The following is a 22818-nucleotide window of genomic DNA, read 5'->3' on the forward strand; positions in this document are numbered from 1 at the left end:
GGGGTGGAGGGGGAATTGGGAGAGCGGGCTTAAAGGCGAGCAGTGTGTGTGAGGCTGCGGGGAGATGAGCATTGTGTGATGGTATCCAGCGGGCCAGGCCGCGGGGTGAGTGGCCTGGTGGTTGTGCGTGTGTCTTCCCCCCCTCCAGGTGTGGGCGGATGAGTGTGGCAGTTGAGCCAATGAGAGGCATGCGGGGGCGGGTCCGGGCCACGGACCAATCTGATTGGCCAGATGGTGAGTGGCAGACCAACTGACCAATCAGATTGGCCTTTGGGACAGGACATACAACGGTTTAAAAAATATATAGATAGATTTTCATAAACTAATGATGTTGTCTCTGTTCTCATTTTATATATCTTCTGTGTACCCCTGTGGAGATGCTGCTTATGAAGAGTCTTCTTGGGCTGGCTTTACATCTCTATACCGGGGCGTATCCATGGCAATGGCTATCATGAGACTTCTAGCTACTGCACCGGAGAGCCTCTACTATCAGCAACTGAGGAAAGGCACTAGACAGCAGGGCGCATGCGCCAGAATGATCTTCGCGAGTAGTTACTGTTGAATGGACAGGGCAGACCGGGACGCATGCACAGAGACTAAGCTATCTTGGAACTGTGCCACGTCCACAGCCACATGCACGCGCGTCGGAGAGAGACGCGCTGATTGGACGTAATCTCACTAGACACTCTCTCAGCTGTTCTCAGTACGGAGGCGCGCAGTATGCTTTAAAAACCCTGGCAGTAGTTGCAGTCCCCACTGGCGCTTTTCACAACAGGAGTACAGAAGAGGCTGGATGCAGATAAGGACGGTTTGCCTTTTGCTTTGCTCTTTATTGCTTTCGTTTTGGAACTCCTGCAGCTTTAGGATTACAGTTAGCTTCGGCTTTAATTTTTGTTGATGTAAACACAGCTGATTGTATTGTAGGACAGGGCTGGACTTTGTGTTGGGGAAACAGGAATTAGGGAAGTACCTCTTGGTCCCTTTGGTCCAGAGGGAACGGGCCTGAAGAAGAGGTTCCCATCTCGAAACGTTGCCCCCCTAACATACCCTCCTCCCCTTATTGTGTTTTTTCCCTCTTTGTGTACTGTAACTTCATTTCCCTGTGTCCTTTCCCCCCACTCCCCATCCCAGAGACTTTCCTTCCATTGTGGTACATAACTCCAAGTTATTTTTCTCATGTGTTTACATTAAATTAATTCTCAATTTGGATATTATCCTCTAGTTGAGCACTATTTTTTTCGATTCAGACAGTGAGTGCTGGGACATTTGTGTGTGACGGTTATTCATTACACACAAAAAGTCCTGTTAGTGGGTGTTTCTGTCCGATGAAACCTCAAAGTTTAACGAATCTCCCCCAAATGTCTGTCACCCTGACGTTTAATAGCAGACGATTCCTCAAGGGAAAAACAGAGCACAGCAGTGAAGGAAGGGGGCTAGACACCGATGAATAAAAGTCCTTTAATCCATGGTAGACATCATGGCATGGGATAAGTAAAAACTCTTACGCGTTTCGGGCCGTCGCCCTTTTTCATTCTCTTTGAAAAAGGGCGACGGCCCGAAACGCGTAAGAGTTTTTACTTATCCCATGCCATGATGTCTACCATGGATTAAAGGACTTTTATTCATCGGTGTCTAGCCCCCTTCCTTCACTGCTATGCTCCGTTTTTCCCTTGAGGAATCGTCTGCTGCATTACTATTTACGTGACGCACGCGTCAGGAATCGCCTTACAGAACTCTCAATCGTGAGTACCCCAGTCCGTCCACTACGGGCTGGGTGTCATACATTATTAGCGTCTTTCTCCAGGGGGACGTGTCATACTGTGTTACTGGGAGGTCAGAGATGTATTACTGACCTTCACCTAGCTACACAGGTTCCCCACATGTTAGGAGACAAGTACTGAGACACGGATTATATATGTTAAGAGAGTGGTGTTTACTTTTTTCTGTGGTTATATATCAGACTACAATATACTCATATAGAGACACCCCACAGCTGAGCACGGAATTTAGAAACCCTGTTTCCTAGTACTTGCTGACGTTTAATAGGGTCATCCCGTGCAAGCTGCAGTGTCTGTGACAGGGGTAAGGTATAGGCTATCATTAACCCCTTCCATGCTGGCGTTGGGAGCAGCCGTGGGTTGACTGTGGCTGGACTGTGGTTTGAAGTTACTAAGTAATCCTCAGTTTCCTCTTTTCCTTTCCTCTGGCCGGCGTCCTCCTCTCTCACATCTCCTCCCTTGGTCAGAGATGTCCTGGCTGCAGACGGCATGCACATTCTCTCGGGATGGGGGACAGTTATTTTATTGTCTAATATAGCACCGACAGTTTAGCATCGCTGTATATAGATTTTTTGCTAGCGCAATGAGTCACTGCCCCGCAGAGCTGACAATCTAATTCTAGTCCACGGTCGCCAGGATTTGAACCAGACTTCTTGGCCTCAAAGTTGGAGTCCTTTGAAACATTGGAGTCAGCGCCTTTTCTCACGCTACCACGCCAACACGCTGCACTGCATAGTGATAAAGAGTATTTCTAGGCACTTCCAACCCTTCATGAGAAAGTAAGTTGAAGCATCTTTTATGCACAGAATGGAGACCTTGCCTCCCAACTGCTCTGTCATTCTCTCTCCCCCTCCTCTTTAACTCTCCCCTCCTCCCTATCTCTCTCGCCTCTCATTCTCCCCCCTCCTCTCTAACTCTCTCACTTTTTCCACTTCTAACTCTCTCCCCTTCCTCTCTAACTCTCTCTCTCCCCTCCTCTCTAACCCTTTCCTCGTGTACTCAATTACCCCTTCCACTCACACTCAACCCCCTTCTCTTTCACTCAATCCCTCCCCCTTACCCTCCCCTTTGGGCAATCTAGGATGGGGTGAGGCCTCGGGTCCCGCGTCGGTGGGAAGCTGGGGCCATGTTGGTGGGTGCAGAAGTTGGGCCCAATTTCTAGGCGGGCCCATCTTCTGGTGCCCCTTTATACCTGCGTCCAGCACCCCTTTGTACCCGCGCCCATCACCCCTTTGTACCCATGTCCAGCACCTCTTGTACCCATGCCCAGCGCTCCTTTGTACCCATGCCCAGCGCTCCTTTGTACCCATGCCCAGCGCTCCTTTGTTCCCACATCCAGTGCCACTTTATAACCACGCCCAGCGCTCCTTTGCACCCGCACCCAGTGCCCCTTTATACCTGCACTCAGCGCTTCTTTCTACCCATACCCAGCGCACCTTTGTACCCACATCCAGTGCCACTTTGTACCCATGCCCAGTGCTCCTTTGTACCCATTCCCAGTGCCCCTTTGTACCCATTCCCAGTGCCCCTTTGTACCCACGCCCAGTGCCCCTTTGTACCCATTCCCAGTGTCCCTTTGTACCCATTCCCAGTGCCCCTTTGTACCCACGCCCAGTGCCCCTTTGTACCCACGCCCAGTGCCCCTTTGTACCCATTCCCAGTGCCCCTTTGTACCCATTCCCAGTGCCCCTTTGTACCCACGCCCAGTGCTCCTTTGTACCCATTCCCAGTGCCCCTTTGTACCCACGCCCAGTGCTCCTTTGTACCCATTCCCAGTGCCCCTTTGTACCCATTCCCAGTGCCCCTTTGTACCCATTCCCAGTGCCCCTTTGTACCCATTCCCAGTGCCCCTTTGTACCCACGCCCAGTGCTCCTTTGTACCCATTCCCAGTGCCCCTTTGTACCCATTCCCAGTGCCCCTTTGTACCCATTCCCAGTGCCCCTTTGTACCCACGCCCAGTGCCCCTTTGTACCCATTCCCAGTGCCCCTTTGTACCCATTCCCAGTGCCCCTTTGTACCCACGCCCAGTGCCCCTTTGTACCCATTCCCAGTGCCCCTTTGTACCCACGCCCAGTGCCCCTTTGTACCCATTCCCAGTGCCCCTTTGTACCCATTCCCAGTGCCCCTTTGTACCCATTCCCAGTGTCCCTTTGTACCCATTCCCAGTGCCCCTTTGTACCCATTCCCAGTGCCCCTTTGTACCCATTCCCAGTGCCCCTTTGTACCCATTCCCAGTGCTCCTTTGTACCCATTCCCAGTGCCCCTTTGTACCCATTCCCAGTGCCCCTTTGTACCCATTCCCAGTGCCCCTTTGTACCCATTCCCAGTGTCCCTTTGTACCCACGCCCAGTGCCCCTTTGTACCCATTCCCAGTGCCCCTTTGTACCCATTCCCAGTGCCCCTTTGTACCCATTCCCAGTGCCCCTTTGTACCCATTCCCAGTGCCCCTTTGTACCCATTCCCAGTGCCCCTTTGTACCCATTCCCAGTGCCCCTTTGTACCCATTCCCAGTGCCCCTTTGTACCCATTCCCAGTGTCCCTTTGTACCCATTCCCAGTGCCCCTTTGTACCCATTCCCAGTGCCCCTTTGTACCCATTCCCAGTGCCCCTTTGTACCCATTCCCAGTGTCCCTTTGTACCCATTCCCAGTGCCCCTTTGTACCCACGCCCAGTGCCCCTTTGTACCCATTCCCAGTGCCCCTTTGTACCCATTCCCAGTGCCCCTTTGTACCCATTCCCAGTGCTCCTTTGTACCCATTCCCAGTGCCCCTTTGTACCCATTCCCAGTGCCCCTTTGTACCCATTCCCAGTGTCCCTTTGTACCCATTCCCAGTGCCCCTTTGTACCCACGCCCAGTGCCCCTTTGTACCCATTCCCAGTGCCCCTTTGTACCCATTCCCAGTGCCCCTTTGTACCCATTCCCAGTGCCCCTTTGTACCCATTCCCAGTGCCCCTTTGTACCCATTCCCAGTGCCCCTTTGTACCCATTCCCAGTGCCCCTTTGTACCCATTCCCAGTGCCCCTTTGTACCCATTCCCAGTGCCCCTTTGTACCCACGCCCAGTGTCCCTTTGTACCCATTCCCAGTGCCCCTTTGTACCCATTCCCAGTGCCCCTTTGTACCCATTCCCAGTGCCCCTTTGTACCCATTCCCAGTGCCCCTTTGTACCCATTCCCAGTGCCCCTTTGTACCCATTCCCAGTGTCCCTTTGTACCCATTCCCAGTGCTCCTTTGTACCCATTCCCAGTGCTCCTTTGTACCCATTCCCAGTGCCCCTTTGTACCCACGCCCAGTGCCCCTTTGTACCCATTCCCAGTGCCCCTTTGTACCCATTCCCAGTGTCCCTTTGTACCCATTCCCAGTGCCCCTTTGTACCCACGCCCAGTGTCCCTTTGTACCCATTCCCAGTGCCCCTTTGTACCCATTCCCAGTGCCCCTTTGTACCCATTCCCAGTGCCCCTTTGTACCCATTCCCAGTGCCCCTTTGTACCCATTCCCAGTGCCCCTTTGTACCCATTCCCAGTGCCCCTTTGTACCCATTCCCAGTGCCCCTTTGTACCCATTCCCAGTGCCCCTTTGTACCCATTCCCAGTGTCCCTTTGTACCCATTCCCAGTGTCCCTTTGTACCCATTCCCAGTGCCCCTTTGTACCCATTCCCAGTGCCCCTTTGTACCCATTCCCAGTGCCCCTTTGTACCCATTCCCAGTGCCCCTTTGTACCCATTCCCAGTGCCCCTTTGTACCCATTCCCAGTGTCCCTTTGTACCCATTCCCAGTGCCCCTTTGTACCCATTCCCAGTGCCCCTTTGTACCCATTCCCAGTGTCCCTTTGTACCCACGCCCAGTGCTCCTTTGTACCCATTCCCAGTGCCCCTTTGTACCCATTCCCAGTGCCCCTTTGTACCCATTCCCAGTGCCCCTTTGTACCCATTCCCAGTGCTCCTTTGTACCCATTCCCAGTGCCCCTTTGTACCCACGCCCAGTGCCCCTTTGTACCCATTCCCAGTGCCCCTTTGTACCCATTCCCAGTGCCCCTTTGTACCCACGCCCAGTGCCCCTTTGTACCCATTCCCAGTGCCCCTTTGTACCCACGCCCAGTGCCCCTTTGTACCCATTCCCAGTGCCCCTTTGTACCCATTCCCAGTGCCCCTTTGTACCCATTCCCAGTGTCCCTTTGTACCCATTCCCAGTGCCCCTTTGTACCCATTCCCAGTGCCCCTTTGTACCCATTCCCAGTGCCCCTTTGTACCCATTCCCAGTGCTCCTTTGTACCCATTCCCAGTGCCCCTTTGTACCCATTCCCAGTGCCCCTTTGTACCCATTCCCAGTGCCCCTTTGTACCCATTCCCAGTGTCCCTTTGTACCCACGCCCAGTGCCCCTTTGTACCCATTCCCAGTGCCCCTTTGTACCCATTCCCAGTGCCCCTTTGTACCCATTCCCAGTGCCCCTTTGTACCCATTCCCAGTGCCCCTTTGTACCCATTCCCAGTGCCCCTTTGTACCCATTCCCAGTGCCCCTTTGTACCCATTCCCAGTGCCCCTTTGTACCCATTCCCAGTGTCCCTTTGTACCCATTCCCAGTGCCCCTTTGTACCCATTCCCAGTGCCCCTTTGTACCCATTCCCAGTGCCCCTTTGTACCCATTCCCAGTGTCCCTTTGTACCCATTCCCAGTGCCCCTTTGTACCCACGCCCAGTGCCCCTTTGTACCCATTCCCAGTGCCCCTTTGTACCCATTCCCAGTGCCCCTTTGTACCCATTCCCAGTGCTCCTTTGTACCCATTCCCAGTGCCCCTTTGTACCCATTCCCAGTGCCCCTTTGTACCCATTCCCAGTGTCCCTTTGTACCCATTCCCAGTGCCCCTTTGTACCCACGCCCAGTGCCCCTTTGTACCCATTCCCAGTGCCCCTTTGTACCCATTCCCAGTGCCCCTTTGTACCCATTCCCAGTGCCCCTTTGTACCCATTCCCAGTGCCCCTTTGTACCCATTCCCAGTGCCCCTTTGTACCCATTCCCAGTGCCCCTTTGTACCCATTCCCAGTGCCCCTTTGTACCCATTCCCAGTGCCCCTTTGTACCCATTCCCAGTGCCCCTTTGTACCCACGCCCAGTGTCCCTTTGTACCCATTCCCAGTGCCCCTTTGTACCCATTCCCAGTGCCCCTTTGTACCCATTCCCAGTGCCCCTTTGTACCCATTCCCAGTGCCCCTTTGTACCCATTCCCAGTGCCCCTTTGTACCCATTCCCAGTGTCCCTTTGTACCCATTCCCAGTGCTCCTTTGTACCCATTCCCAGTGCTCCTTTGTACCCATTCCCAGTGCCCCTTTGTACCCACGCCCAGTGCCCCTTTGTACCCATTCCCAGTGCCCCTTTGTACCCATTCCCAGTGTCCCTTTGTACCCATTCCCAGTGCCCCTTTGTACCCACGCCCAGTGCCCCTTTGTACCCATTCCCAGTGCCCCTTTGTACCCATTCCCAGTGCCCCTTTGTACCCATTCCCAGTGTCCCTTTGTACCCATTCCCAGTGCCCCTTTGTACCCATTCCCAGTGCCCCTTTGTACCCATTCCCAGTGTCCCTTTGTACCCATTCCCAGTGCCCCTTTGTACCCATTCCCAGTGCCCCTTTGTACCCATTCCCAGTGCCCCTTTGTACCCATTCCCAGTGCCCCTTTGTACCCATTCCCAGTGCCCCTTTGTACCCATTCCCAGTGTCCCTTTGTACCCATTCCCAGTGTCCCTTTGTACCCATTCCCAGTGCCCCTTTGTACCCATTCCCAGTGCCCCTTTGTACCCATTCCCAGTGCCCCTTTGTACCCATTCCCAGTGCCCCTTTGTACCCATTCCCAGTGCCCCTTTGTACCCATTCCCAGTGTCCCTTTGTACCCATTCCCAGTGCCCCTTTGTACCCATTCCCAGTGCCCCTTTGTACCCATTCCCAGTGTCCCTTTGTACCCACGCCCAGTGCTCCTTTGTACCCATTCCCAGTGCCCCTTTGTACCCATTCCCAGTGCCCCTTTGTACCCATTCCCAGTGCCCCTTTGTACCCATTCCCAGTGCTCCTTTGTACCCATTCCCAGTGCCCCTTTGTACCCACGCCCAGTGCCCCTTTGTACCCATTCCCAGTGCCCCTTTGTACCCATTCCCAGTGCCCCTTTGTACCCATTCCCAGTGCCCCTTTGTACCCATTCCCAGTGCCCCTTTGTACCCATTCCCAGTGTCCCTTTGTACCCATTCCCAGTGCCCCTTTGTACCCATTCCCAGTGCCCCTTTGTACCCATTCCCAGTGCCCCTTTGTACCCATTCCCAGTGTCCCTTTGTACCCATTCCCAGTGCCCCTTTGTACCCATTCCCAGTGCCCCTTTGTACCCATTCCCAGTGTCCCTTTGTACCCATTCCCAGTGCCCCTTTGTACCCATTCCCAGTGCCCCTTTGTACCCATTCCCAGTGTCCCTTTGTACCCATTCCCAGTGCCCCTTTGTACCCATTCCCAGTGTCCCTTTGTACCCATTCCCAGTGCCCCTTTGTACCCATTCCCAGTGTCCCTTTGTACCCACGCCCAGTGTCCCTTTGTACCCATTCCCAGTGCCCCTTTGTACCCATTCCCAGTGTCCCTTTGTACCCATTCCCAGTGCCCCTTTGTACCCATTCCCAGTGCCCCTTTGTACCCATTCCCAGTGCCCCTTTGTACCCATTCCCAGTGCCCCTTTGTACCCATTCCCAGTGCCCCTTTGTACCCATTCCCAGTGTCCCTTTGTACCCATTCCCAGTGCCCCTTTGTACCCATTCCCAGTGCCCCTTTGTACCCATTCCCAGTGTCCCTTTGTACCCACGCCCAGTGCTCCTTTGTACCCATTCCCAGTGCCCCTTTGTACCCATTCCCAGTGCCCCTTTGTACCCATTCCCAGTGCCCCTTTGTACCCATTCCCAGTGCCCCTTTGTACCCATTCCCAGTGTCCCTTTGTACCCATTCCCAGTGTCCCTTTGTACCCACGCCCAGTGCTCCTTTGTACCCATTCCCAGTGTCCCTTTGTACCCATTCCCAGTGCCCCTTTGTACCCATTCCCAGTGCCCCTTTGTACCCATTCCCAGTGTCCCTTTGTACCCACGCCCAGTGCTCCTTTGTACCCACGCCCAGTGTCCCTTTGTACCCATTCCCAGTGTCCCTTTGTACCCACGCCCAGTGCCCCTTTGTACCCACTCCCAGTGCCCCTTTGTACCCACGCCCAGTGCTCCTTTGTACCCATTCCCAGTGCCCCTTTGTACCCATTCCCAGTGCCCCTTTGTACCCATTCCCAGTGCCCCTTTGTACCCATTCCCAGTGCCCCTTTGTACCCATTCCCAGTGTCCCTTTGTACCCATTCCCAGTGTCCCTTTGTACCCATTCCCAGTGCCCCTTTGTACCCATTCCCAGTGCCCCTTTGTACCCATTCCCAGTGCCCCTTTGTACCCATTCCCAGTGCTCCTTTGTACCCACGCCCAGTGCCCCTTTGTACCCATTCCCAGTGCCCCTTTGTACCCATTCCCAGTGCCCCTTTGTACCCATTCCCAGTGCCCCTTTGTACCCATTCCCAGTGCCCCTTTGTACCCATTCCCAGTGCCCCTTTGTACCCATTCCCAGTGCCCCTTTGTACCCACGCCCAGTGTCCCTTTGTACCCATTCCCAGTGCCCCTTTGTACCCATTCCCAGTGTCCCTTTGTACCCATTCCCAGTGCCCCTTTGTACCCATTCCCAGTGTCCCTTTGTACCCATTCCCAGTGCCCCTTTGTACCCACGCCCAGTGCCCCTTTGTACCCATTCCCAGTGCCCCTTTGTACCCATTCCCAGTGCTCCTTTGTACCCACGCCCAGTGCCCCTTTGTACCCATTCCCAGTGCCCCTTTGTACCCATTCCCAGTGCCCCTTTGTACCCACGCCCAGTGTCCCTTTGTACCCATTCCCAGTGCCCCTTTGTACCCATTCCCAGTGCCCCTTTGTACCCATTCCCAGTGTCCCTTTGTACCCATTCCCAGTGCCCCTTTGTACCCATTCCCAGTGTCCCTTTGTACCCATTCCCAGTGCCCCTTTGTACCCATTCCCAGTGCCCCTTTGTACCCACGCCCAGTGTCCCTTTGTACCCATTCCCAGTGCCCCTTTGTACCCATTCCCAGTGTCCCTTTGTACCCATTCCCAGTGCCCCTTTGTACCCATTCCCAGTGCCCCTTTGTACCCACGCCCAGTGTCCCTTTGTACCCATTCCCAGTGCCCCTTTGTACCCATTCCCAGTGCCCCTTTGTACCCATTCCCAGTGTCCCTTTGTACCCATTCCCAGTGCCCCTTTGTACCCATTCCCAGTGCTCCTTTGTACCCATTCCCAGTGCCCCTTTGTACCCATTCCCAGTGCCCCTTTGTACCCATTCCCAGTGTCCCTTTGTACCCATTCCCAGTGCCCCTTTGTACCCATTCCCAGTGCCCCTTTGTACCCATTCCCAGTGCTCCTTTGTACCCATTCCCAGTGTCCCTTTGTACCCATTCCCAGTGCCCCTTTGTACCCATTCCCAGTGTCCCTTTGTACCCATTCCCAGTGCCCCTTTGTACCCATTCCCAGTGCTCCTTTGTACCCATTCCCAGTGCCCCTTTGTACCCACTCCCAGTGTCCCTTTGTACCCACGCCCAGTGCCCCTTTGTACCCATTCCCAGTGCCCCTTTGTACCCATTCCCAGTGCCCCTTTGTACCCATTCCCAGTGTCCCTTTGTACCCATTCCCAGTGCCCCTTTGTACCCATTCCCAGTGCCCCTTTGTACCCATTCCCAGTGCCCCTTTGTACCCACTCCCAGTGCCCCTTTGTACCCATTCCCAGTGTCCCTTTGTACCCACGCCCAGTGTCCCTTTGTACCCACTCCCAGTGCCCCTTTGTACCCACGCCCAGTGCCCCTTTGTACCCATTCCCAGTGCCCCTTTGTACCCATTCCCAGTGCCCCTTTGTACCCACTCCCAGTGCCCCTTTGTACCCATTCCCAGTGCCCCTTTGTACCCACGCCCAGTGTCCCTTTGTACCCATTCCCAGTGCCCCTTTGTACCCACGCCCAGTGTCCCTTTGTACCCATTCCCAGTGCCCCTTTGTACCCATTCCCAGTGCTCCTTTGTACCCATTCCCAGTGCCCCTTTGTACCCACGCCCAGTGCCCCTTTGTACCCATTCCCAGTGCTCCTTTGTACCCATTCCCAGTGCCCCTTTGTACCCATTCCCAGTGCCCCTTTGTACCCATTCCCAGTGCTCCTTTGTACCCATTCCCAGTGCCCCTTTGTACCCACGCCCAGTGTCCCTTTGTACCCATTCCCAGTGCCCCTTTGTACCCATTCCCAGTGTCCCTTTGTACCCATTCCCAGTGCCCCTTTGTACCCACGCCCAGTGTCCCTTTGTACCCATTCCCAGTGCCCCTTTGTACCCATTCCCAGTGCCCCTTTGTACCCATTCCCAGTGCCCCTTTGTACCCATTCCCAGTGCTCCTTTGTACCCATTCCCAGTGCCCCTTTGTACCCATTCCCAGTGCCCCTTTGTACCCATTCCCAGTGCCCCTTTGTACCCATTCCCAGTGCCCCTTTGTACCCATTCCCAGTGTCCCTTTGTACCCATTCCCAGTGCTCCTTTGTACCCATTCCCAGTGCCCCTTTGTACCCATTCCCAGTGCCCCTTTGTACCCACGCCCAGTGCCCCTTTGTACCCACGCCCAGTGCTCCTTTGTACCCATTCCCAGTGCCCCTTTGTACCCACGCCCAGTGCCCCTTTGTACCCACGCCCAGTGCCCCTTTGTACCCATTCCCAGTGCCCCTTTGTACCCATTCCCAGTGCCCCTTTGTACCCATTCCCAGTGCCCCTTTGTACCCATTCCCAGTGCCCCTTTGTACCCATTCCCAGTGTCCCTTTGTACCCATTCCCAGTGCCCCTTTGTACCCACGCCCAGTGCCCCTTTGTACCCATTCCCAGTGTCCCTTTGTACCCACGCCCAGTGCCCCTTTGTACCCATTCCCAGTGCCCCTTTGTACCCATTCCCAGTGCCCCTTTGTACCCATTCCCAGTGCCCCTTTGTACCCATTCCCAGTGCCCCTTTGTACCCATTCCCAGTGCCCCTTTGTACCCATTCCCAGTGTCCCTTTGTACCCATTCCCAGTGCTCCTTTGTACCCATTCCCAGTGTCCCTTTGTACCCATTCCCAGTGCCCCTTTGTACCCACTCCCAGTGTCCCTTTGTACCCACGCCCAGTGCCCCTTTGTACCCACGCCCAGTGCCCCTTTGTACCCATTCCCAGTGCCCCTTTGTACCCATTCCCAGTGCCCCTTTGTACCCATTCCCAGTGCCCCTTTGTACCCATTCCCAGTGCCCCTTTGTACCCATTCCCAGTGCCCCTTTGTACCCATTCCCAGTGCCCCTTTGTACCCATTCCCAGTGCCCCTTTGTACCCATTCCCAGTGTCCCTTTGTACCCATTCCCAGTGCCCCTTTGTACCCATTCCCAGTGCCCCTTTGTACCCACGCCCAGTGCCCCTTTGTACCCATTCCCAGTGCCCCTTTGTACCCACGCCCAGTGTCCCTTTGTACCCACGCCCAGTGCCCCTTTGTACCCATTCCCAGTGTCCCTTTGTACCCATTCCCAGTGTCCCTTTGTACCCATTCCCAGTGCCCCTTTGTACCCATTCCCAGTGCCCCTTTGTACCCATTCCCAGTGCCCCTTTGTACCCATTCCCAGTGCCCCTTTGTACCCATTCCCAGTGCCCCTTTGTACCCATTCCCAGTGCCCCTTTGTACCCATTCCCAGTGCTCCTTTGTACCCATTCCCAGTGTCCCTTTGTACCCATTCCCAGTGCCCCTTTGTACCCATTCCCAGTGCCCCTTTGTACCCATTCCCAGTGCCCCTTTGTACCCATTCCCAGTGCCCCTTTGTACCCATTCCCAGTGCCCCTTTGTACCCATTCCCAGTGCCCCTTTGTACCCATTCCCAGTGTCCCTTTGTACCCATTCCCAGTGCCCCTTTGTACCCATTCCCAGTGCCCCTTTGTACCCACTCCCAGTGTCCCTTTGTACCCACGCCCAGTGCCCCTTTGTACCCACTCCCAGTGCCCCTTTGTACCCACGCCCAGTGCCCCTTTGTACCCACTCCCAGTGTCCCTTTGTACCCACGCCCAGTGCCCCTTTGTACCCATTCCCAGTGTCCCTTTGTACCCATTCCCAGTGTCCCTTTGTACCCATTCCCAGTGCCCCTTTGTACCCATTCCCAGTGTCCCTTTGTACCCACGCCCAGTGCCCCTTTGTACCCACTCCCAGTGCCCCTTTGTACCCACGCCCAGTGCCCCTTTGTACCCACTCCCAGTGTCCCTTTGTACCCACGCCCAGTGCCCCTTTGTACCCATTCCCAGTGTCCCTTTGTACCCATTCCCAGTGTCCCTTTGTACCCATTCCCAGTGCCCCTTTGTACCCATTCCCAGTGCCCCTTTGTACCCATTCCCAGTGCCCCTTTGTACCCATTCCCAGTGTCCCTTTGTACCCATTCCCAGTGCCCCTTTGTACCCATTCCCAGTGCCCCTTTGTACCCATTCCCAGTGCCCCTTTGTACCCATTCCCAGTGTCCCTTTGTACCCATTCCCAGTGCCCCTTTGTACCCATTCCCAGTGCCCCTTTGTACCCACTCCCAGTGCCCCTTTGTACCCACGCCCAGTGTCCCTTTGTACCCATTCCCAGTGCCCCTTTGTACCCATTCCCAGTGCCCCTTTGTACCCATTCCCAGTGCCCCTTTGTACCCATTCCCAGTGCCCCTTTGTACCCATTCCCAGTGCCCCTTTGTACCCATTCCCAGTGCCCCTTTGTACCCATTCCCAGTGCCCCTTTGTACCCATTCCCAGTGCCCCTTTGTACCCATTCCCAGTGCCCCTTTGTACCCATTCCCAGTGTCCCTTTGTACCCATTCCCAGTGTCCCTTTGTACCCACGCCCAGTGTCCCTTTGTACCCATTCCCAGTGCCCCTTTGTACCCATTCCCAGTGCCCCTTTGTACCCACTCCCAGTGCCCCTTTGTACCCACGCCCAGTGCCCCTTTGTACCCATTCCCAGTGCCCCTTTGTACCCATTCCCAGTGCCCCTTTGTACCCACGCCCAGTGCTCCTTTGTACCCATTCCCAGTGCCCCTTTGTACCCATTCCCAGTGCCCCTTTGTACCCACGCCCAGTGCCCCTTTGTACCCATTCCCAGTGCCCCTTTGTACCCATTCCCAGTGCCCCTTTGTACCCACGCCCAGTGCTCCTTTGTACCCATTCCCAGTGCCCCTTTGTACCCATTCCCAGTGCCCCTTTGTACCCATTCCCAGTGCCCCTTTGTACCCATTCCCAGTGCCCCTTTGTACCCATTCCCAGTGCCCCTTTGTACCCATTCCCAGTGTCCCTTTGTACCCATTCCCAGTGCCCCTTTGTACCCATTCCCAGTGCCCCTTTGTACCCATTCCCAGTGTCCCTTTGTACCCACGCCCAGTGCCCCTTTGTACCCACTCCCAGTGCCCCTTTGTACCCACGCCCAGTGCCCCTTTGTACCCACTCCCAGTGTCCCTTTGTACCCACGCCCAGTGCCCCTTTGTACCCATTCCCAGTGTCCCTTTGTACCCATTCCCAGTGTCCCTTTGTACCCATTCCCAGTGCCCCTTTGTACCCATTCCCAGTGCCCCTTTGTACCCATTCCCAGTGCCCCTTTGTACCCATTCCCAGTGTCCCTTTGTACCCATTCCCAGTGCCCCTTTGTACCCATTCCCAGTGCCCCTTTGTACCCATTCCCAGTGTCCCTTTGTACCCATTCCCAGTGCCCCTTTGTACCCATTCCCAGTGCCCCTTTGTACCCATTCCCAGTGCCCCTTTGTACCCATTCCCAGTGTCCCTTTGTACCCATTCCCAGTGCCCCTTTGTACCCATTCCCAGTGCCCCTTTGTACCCATTCCCAGTGCCCCTTTGTACCCACGCCCAGTGTCCCTTTGTACCCATTCCCAGTGCCCCTTTGTACCCATTCCCAGTGCCCCTTTGTACCCATTCCCAGTGTCCCTTTGTACCCATTCCCAGTGCCCCTTTGTACCCATTCCCAGTGCCCCTTTGTACCCATTCCCAGTGCCCCTTTGTACCCATTCCCAGTGTCCCTTTGTACCCATTCCCAGTGCCCCTTTGTACCCATTCCCAGTGCCCCTTTGTACCCACGCCCAGTGTCCCTTTGTACCCATTCCCAGTGCCCCTTTGTACCCACGCCCAGTGCCCCTTTGTACCCACGCCCAGTGTCCCTTTGTACCCATTCCCAGTGCCCCTTTGTACCCACGCCCAGTGTCCCTTTGTACCCATTCCCAGTGCCCCTTTGTACCCACGCCCAGTGCCCCTTTGTACCCACGCCCAGTGTCCCTTTGTACCCATTCCCAGTGCCCCTTTGTACCCACGCCCAGTGTCCCTTTGTACCCACGCCCAGTGTCCCTTTGTACCCACGCCCAGTGTCCCTTTGTACCCACGCCCAGTGCCCCTTTGTACCCATTCCCAGTGTCCCTTTGTACCCACGCCCAGTGCCCCTTTGTACCCACGCCCAGTGTCCCTTTGTACCCACGCCCAGTGCCCCTTTGTACCCATTCCCAGTGCCCCTTTGTACCCACGCCCAGTGTCCCTTTGTACCCACTCCCAGTGCCCCTTTGTACCCACGCCCAGTGCCCCTTTGTACCCATTCCCAGTGCCCCTTTGTACCCATTCCCAGTGCCCCTTTGTACCCACGCCCAGTGCCCCTTTGTACCCATTCCCAGTGTCCCTTTGTACCCATTCCCAGTGTCCCTTTGTACCCATTCCCAGTGCCCCTTTGTACCCATTCCCAGTGCTCCTTTGTACCCATTCCCAGTGCCCCTTTGTACCCATTCCCAGTGCTCCTTTGTACCCATTCCCAGTGCCCCTTTGTACCCACGCCCAGTGCCCCTTTGTACCCATTCCCAGTGCCCCTTTGTACCCACGCCCAGTGTCCCTTTGTACCCACGCCCAGTGCTCCTTTGTACCCATTCCCAGTGCCCCTTTGTACCCATTCCCAGTGCCCCTTTGTACCCATTCCCAGTGCCCCTTTGTACCCATTCCCAGTGTCCCTTTGTACCCACGCCCAGTGCCCCTTTGTACCCATTCCCAGTGTCCCTTTGTACCCATTCCCAGTGCCCCTTTGTACCCATTCCCAGTGCCCCTTTGTACCCATTCCCAGTGCCCCTTTGTACCCATTCCCAGTGCCCCTTTGTACCCATTCCCAGTGCCCCTTTGTACCCATTCCCAGTGTCCCTTTGTACCCATTCCCAGTGCTCCTTTGTACCCATTCCCAGTGTCCCTTTGTACCCACGCCCAGTGTCCCTTTGTACCCATTCCCAGTGCCCCTTTGTACCCATTCCCAGTGCCCCTTTGTACCCACTCCCAGTGCCCCTTTGTACCCACGCCCAGTGCCCCTTTGTACCCATTCCCAGTGCCCCTTTGTACCCATTCCCAGTGCCCCTTTGTACCCACGCCCAGTGCTCCTTTGTACCCATTCCCAGTGTCCCTTTGTACCCATTCCCAGTGCCCCTTTGTACCCATTCCCAGTGCCCCTTTGTACCCATTCCCAGTGCCCCTTTGTACCCATTCCCAGTGCCCCTTTGTACCCATTCCCAGTGTCCCTTTGTACCCACGCCCAGTGCCCCTTTGTACCCATTCCCAGTGCCCCTTTGTACCCATTCCCAGTGCCCCTTTGTACCCACGCCCAGTGCTCCTTTGTACCCATTCCCAGTGCCCCTTTGTACCCATTCCCAGTGCCCCTTTGTACCCATTCCCAGTGCCCCTTTGTACCCATTCCCAGTGCCCCTTTGTACCCATTCCCAGTGCCCCTTTGTACCCATTCCCAGTGCCCCTTTGTACCCATTCCCAGTGTCCCTTTGTACCCATTCCCAGTGCCCCTTTGTACCCATTCCCAGTGCCCCTTTGTACCCATTCCCAGTGTCCCTTTGTACCCATTCCCAGTGCCCCTTTGTACCCATTCCCAGTGCCCCTTTGTACCCATTCCCAGTGTCCCTTTGTACCCATTCCCAGTGCCCCTTTGTACCCATTCCCAGTGTCCCTTTGTACCCATTCCCAGTGCCCCTTTGTACCCATTCCCAGTGCCCCTTTGTACCCATTCCCAGTGTCCCTTTGTACCCATTCCCAGTGCTCCTTTGTACCCATTCCCAGTGTCCCTTTGTACCCATGCCCAGTGCCCCTTTGTACCCACGCCCAGTGCCCCTTTGTACCCATTCCCAGTGCCCCTTTGTACCCATTCCCAGTGCCCCTTTGTACCCATTCCCAGTGCCCCTTTGTACCCACGCCCAGTGCCCCTTTGTACCCATTCCCAGTGCCCCTTTGTACCCACGCCCAGTGCCCCTTTGTACCCATTCCCAGTGCCCCTTTGTACCCACGCCCAGTGCTCCTTTGTACCCATTCCCAGTGCTCCTTTGTACCCATTCCCAGTGCCCCTTTGTACCCACGCCCAGTGCTCCTTTGTACCCATTCCCAGTGTCCCTTTGTACCCATTCCCAGTGCCCCTTTGTACCCATGCCCAGTGCCCCTTTGTACCCATTCCCAGTGCCCCTTTGTACCCACGCCCAGTGCCCCTTTGTACCCATTCCCAGTGCCCCTTTGTACCCATTCCCAGTGCCCCTTTGTACCCATGCCCAGTGCCCCTTTGTACCCATTCCCAGTGCCCCTTTGTACCCATTCCCAGTGCCCCTTTGTACCCATTCCCAGTGTCCCTTTGTACCCACGCCCAGTGCCCCTTTGTACCCATTCCCAGTGCCCCTTTGTACCCATTCCCAGTGCCCCTTTGTACCCACGCCCAGTGCTCCTTTGTACCCATTCCCAGTGCCCCTTTGTACCCATTCCCAGTGCCCCTTTGTACCCATTCCCAGTGCCCCTTTGTACCCATTCCCAGTGCCCCTTTGTACCCATTCCCAGTGCCCCTTTGTACCCATTCCCAGTGCCCCTTTGTACCCATTCCCAGTGCCCCTTTGTACCCATTCCCAGTGTCCCTTTGTACCCACGCCCAGTGCCCCTTTGTACCCATTCCCAGTGCCCCTTTGTACCCATTCCCAGTGCCCCTTTGTACCCACGCCCAGTGCTCCTTTGTACCCATTCCCAGTGTCCCTTTGTACCCATTCCCAGTGTCCCTTTGTACCCATTCCCAGTGCCCCTTTGTACCCATGCCCAGTGCCCCTTTGTACCCATTCCCAGTGCCCCTTTGTACCCACGCCCAGTGCCCCTTTGTACCCATTCCCAGTGCCCCTTTGTACCCATTCCCAGTGCCCCTTTGTACCCATGCCCAGTGCCCCTTTGTACCCATTCCCAGTGCCCCTTTGTACCCATTCCCAGTGCCCCTTTGTACCCATTCCCAGTGTCCCTTTGTACCCACGCCCAGTGCCCCTTTGTACCCATTCCCAGTGCCCCTTTGTACCCATTCCCAGTGCCCCTTTGTACCCACGCCCAGTGCTCCTTTGTACCCATTCCCAGTGCCCCTTTGTACCCATTCCCAGTGCCCCTTTGTACCCATTCCCAGTGCCCCTTTGTACCCATTCCCAGTGCCCCTTTGTACCCATTCCCAGTGCCCCTTTGTACCCATTCCCAGTGCCCCTTTGTACCCATTCCCAGTGCCCCTTTGTACCCATTCCCAGTGCCCCTTTGTACCCATTCCCAGTGCCCCTTTGTACCCATTCCCAGTGCCCCTTTGTACCCACGCCCAGTGCTCCTTTGTACCCACGCCCAGTGCCCCTTTGTACCCATTCCCAGTGCCCCTTTGTACCCACGCCCAGTGCTCCTTTGTACCCATTCCCAGTGTCCCTTTGTACCCATGCCTGGCACCATTTGTACCTGCGCCCAGCACCCCTTTTGTACCCGCACCCAGCGCCCTTTTGTACCTGCACCCAGCGCCCTCTTGTACCCGCGCCCGGTGCCCCTGTCTCAGACTTCCGAAGTAAACATTAGAGCAATTACATTCAGTGTCACCATGTTCTTCGGGATGGGTTCTTCTTCTTGTTAAGAGCTGGAAGATTCTCAGGAAGTTTAGCAATTCTGAATGTTATGAGAAATATTTAGCAGTACTTCCTGCCGCCTCTACCTCTGTATTGTGTCCTTTCTACTGAAAGGTTTCTCTGTTCCTAGTTCTGTATAAGATCATTTACTTGGGAATAAGACTGCAATAGATTTTACTTTAATGGGAAACCTATAAACTTCTTGAAACCCCAGAGGGGCACTGACCACCTCGGTGTTACAATGGGATATATCCTGCCATATACACACAGAATGTCAACATGTAGTATCTCAACGCTGTTTGACTTTAATCTGACTTTCATCAAAACAGGACAGGCTCAGCAGCATCTGAAAAAGGATCAGTCGTTTGACCAGAATGAGACCCGGGAACCAGACCTCAGAGGTTGGAGGTCACGATTCTCCACCGCTGCAGGCAGAGAACGTGGCCGTGAGTGTGGTGCTGGCGCTGGCCTTCATTATCGGCATGCCGGGTAACCTGGTGGTAATTTGGAGCATCGGCAGTCAGCTGAAGAGCCGCTCTTCAACAGCCACTCTGATCCTCAACCTGGCTGTGGCTGACCTCCTGGTCCTGATGACTCTTCCTGTCTGGATTTATTCCTTCGCTGACCGCTGGGTGTTTGGGGTGCCATTCTGCAAGGTATTGGTGTACATAATCTACTCTAGCATATACGCCAGTATCTTCCTCATCACTGCGCTGAGCGTAGAGCGCTTCCTGGCTGTCTTTCGCCCTGCAGAGGTGGAGCCGACAGCAGATCTTCCTGAGGGTCATCTTAATCATCTGGGCACTGGCCATGCTGCTGGGCATCCAGGTCCTCCCCTTTCAGAACACAGAGGAGGTGGAAGGACGTACTCAGTGCATGTCCCGTATCTACGCCACTGACGGTCAGAAGTTAGCCTGCCTTGTGCTGGAGACGCTGCTCGGATTTGTCATCCCATTCAGCATCATCATCACCTGCTACATTTACCTAAGAATGAAGCTCCGAGACCTGAGTTATGTATCCAAGCGCAAGTCGGAAACGCTAATCACCAGCGTGGTCGTAGCTTTCATCCTCTGCTGGATCCCCCATCATGTTTTAAACCTCCTGCAAATCTCTTCGGTTCTGCTGAAGCTTTCGCACCCGGATCTCTCTGATACTCTGGACAAGGTCACGGAGGTTGTGAAAAACATCACGGGGGCCTTGGTGTTCCTCAGCAGCTGCGTCAACCCCATATTGTACACCTTTGCCGCGCGCAAGTTCCGTAGCCACATCAGGCTCACCAAACTGGTCAAGCTGTTTGAGACCGTGGGGCACGTGGTATCAGAGCAGAACTTGAAGGGGACACCGCAAAACGTGTCAACCGAGAACCACAGCGCCAACACGCAGGTCTTTGTGGTGGACAGCTCACCCCAAAAAGTGTGATACCCCATTTAACAGATTACCCAACCTTATTTGCAGTTTTTTTTCTCCACCTTTTTTTTATACTCATTTAGATTTGTATTTAAAGTAGAGTAGAAAGTCCACATGGAAACCTCTACTGCTTCTTCTCACTCGCTCTGTCCCACCATGCAGAATCTGAGAGAATCGGTCTTATCTGGAGCCTCTTACATAGGATTCTTTGAAGTCCATGTTACTTTCAGTATTGGGCACATTTAGTAGGAATAAAATGCACAGTTGGAAAATCGGTGAGCGATGACAGAGAGAGAGTTGGAAGCAGGCGCCTTATTCAGTGTCAATGTGGATTTTCGGCCGAAAATGGCACAAACGGACGCTTTGGCGTTTAAAGAATAGCCCATAAATGTACTTCACAAAGGTCCATATCTGTGTAATGGTGCAGGATTTCCTCTGTCACTGACCCCTAAATACAGCTTCTTTTTATTGATTTATAATAATGCATAAACATGAGCCTATAAGTCCTTTATAAGGACTTTGGACAAACTTTGTGTAACCCCATCTTACCCGGCTCCAAAGCAGTGCTACATAGTGTAGTGCAGTGCTGGGCAACTCCAGTCCTCAAGGGCCACCAATAGGTCAAGGTTTTAGGGATATCCCTGCTTCAGAACCTGCGCTCCAGGGCCGCCAACAGGGTGGGAGAGCTGGGACAGCTGTCCCGGGCCCGGTGACTGCACGGGGCTCAGCTGCCGGCCCTCTTGTTGCCGCCGGGCTCCGGCTCTCTCCCAGCTGCGGGCCTCCCTCATTGACTGTCACTCATCGAACTTCTAATGTCAGCGCGCGCCGGACCTCTCCGACATCAGCACACGCCGGAAGCAAGCTGGGCTCAGTTTCCGGGCATGAGAGAGAGGCCCGACGCACGCTGACATCAGAAGCTCGGCTTGGGACAGTCAGTGAGGGACGTCTGCAGCTGGGACAGAGCCCGGGCCCGGCGGCACAAAGAGGACCGGCAGCCGGGTCACCCGCAGCCACTAGGCCCAGCCAGATGCCTGAGACCATCCCCAGGAAGTCTGTATTTTATATGTATTTGGGGGGTGGTGGTTTTTTTAAATATGTATTTGGGAGGTGTTTTTTTTTATATGTATTTGGAGGTGGGGGGTATATGTATTTATGGAATGTGTTTTTTTGGGGGGGGGCTACATTAAAAATATATATATATATATATATCATCACATTTTACGCTATGGTGGGTGAAAAAGGCAAGAAGAAACCTCCACTGTATTGCATATAGCAAATAAAAAGATCACTTGTGAGCACATTCACATGTCTTAAGACAGGTCTGCAACCCTGCCTTTCACCATTATCCCCAGCATACAGTGCTTCCACTGCAGCAAGGGATTCTGGGAAATTACATGCAAATTTGCGCACCATGTAATCTTTTGCCTGAAATCAATTTTTACATGGAACCCTTATAAGCTAATGCTCTCTGTTAACACAGCTTTTAAGTACAGCATGGGAATCAGATGCAAAGCCAGAGAAACCACTCACAGACATGTTTTGACCTTTATTTTTTTGCTGAAATTCTGGGAGCATGCGACTCTTCTTCAATATTTCATTTTCTTTCCTGGAGTGCTGATCCTATTTTGTATTGTATTGTATGTCTTTATTTATATAGCGCCATAAACGTACATAGCGCTTCACAGTAGTGATACATGTTGTAATCATATAAATAACAAATAATATAAATAACAGGTCATGGGAATAAGTGCTTCAGACATAAAAGTAACATTAAGGAAGAGGAGTCCCTGCTCCAAGGAGCTTACAATCTAATTGGTAGGTAGGGGAACATACAGAGACAACAGGAGGGAGTTCTGGTAAGTGCGTCTGCAGGGGGCCAAGCTTTATGTAACGTGTGTCCAGGATTATCCACAGTGCTATTCATATGCTTCTTTAAGCAAGTGTGTCTTAAGGTGGGTCTTAAAGGTGGATAGAGAGGGTGCTAGTCGGGTATTGAGGGGAAGGGCATTCCAGAGGTGTGGGGCAGTCAATCAGAAAGGTTTAAGGCGGGAGAGGGCTTTAGATACAAAGGGGGTAGAGAGAAGACATCCTTGAGCAGAACGCAAGAGTCGGGATGGTGTATAGCGAGAAATTAGGGCTGAGATGTAAGGAGGGGCAGAAGAGTGTAAAGATTTAAAAGTGAGGAGAAGAATGGAGTGTGAGATGCGGGATTTGATCGGAAGCCAGGAGAGGGATTTTTGCAATATATTGTGTGTGCCCGGGTGGTGTGGCGCCCCTTGCCTGCGGGACACAGTATAACATTACTGAGGTCTGGGTGGGTGCAAGTTCCATTAGCTTTTTCCAACACAGGTAGTCCTCGTTATCCAATGTTTCACTTTACAATGAATGGCATATCCAAAGCTTTTCGATGCCTGAACGCGTTATCCAACGTTCACCGCCACTGATTAACATGGGACTCACTTTACAATGGTTTCACTATCCAACGCTACACTGGCGACACACTTTATTCGAGCTCGGCTAGTCCCACGAATTCGGGTATACCCGGGTGTATTGAGGTTTGTGACTGTTTTCTGCCCGAGTGCATTGAGGTATTTTC

General features: G+C 54.3%; 1 protein-coding gene across 1 annotated transcript; it reads left to right on the forward strand.

Moving 5' to 3' along the window:
- Positions 1–1632: 1632 nt before the first annotated feature.
- On the forward strand, positions 1633–21323 carry LOC142470052 (leukotriene B4 receptor 1-like). The gene is given in 3 exon segments (XM_075576938.1): positions 1633–2557; positions 19145–19554; positions 19556–21323. Coding segments are annotated over 2 exon segments (1044 nt in total). The 5' UTR covers positions 1633–2557; positions 19145–19189; the 3' UTR covers positions 20235–21323.
- The last annotated feature ends 1495 nt before the right edge of the window (positions 21324–22818 follow it).

This window comes from Ascaphus truei, chromosome 19, assembly GCF_040206685.1.
Source record: "Ascaphus truei isolate aAscTru1 chromosome 19, aAscTru1.hap1, whole genome shotgun sequence".
NCBI classification, from domain to species: domain Eukaryota; kingdom Metazoa; phylum Chordata; class Amphibia; order Anura; family Ascaphidae; genus Ascaphus; species Ascaphus truei.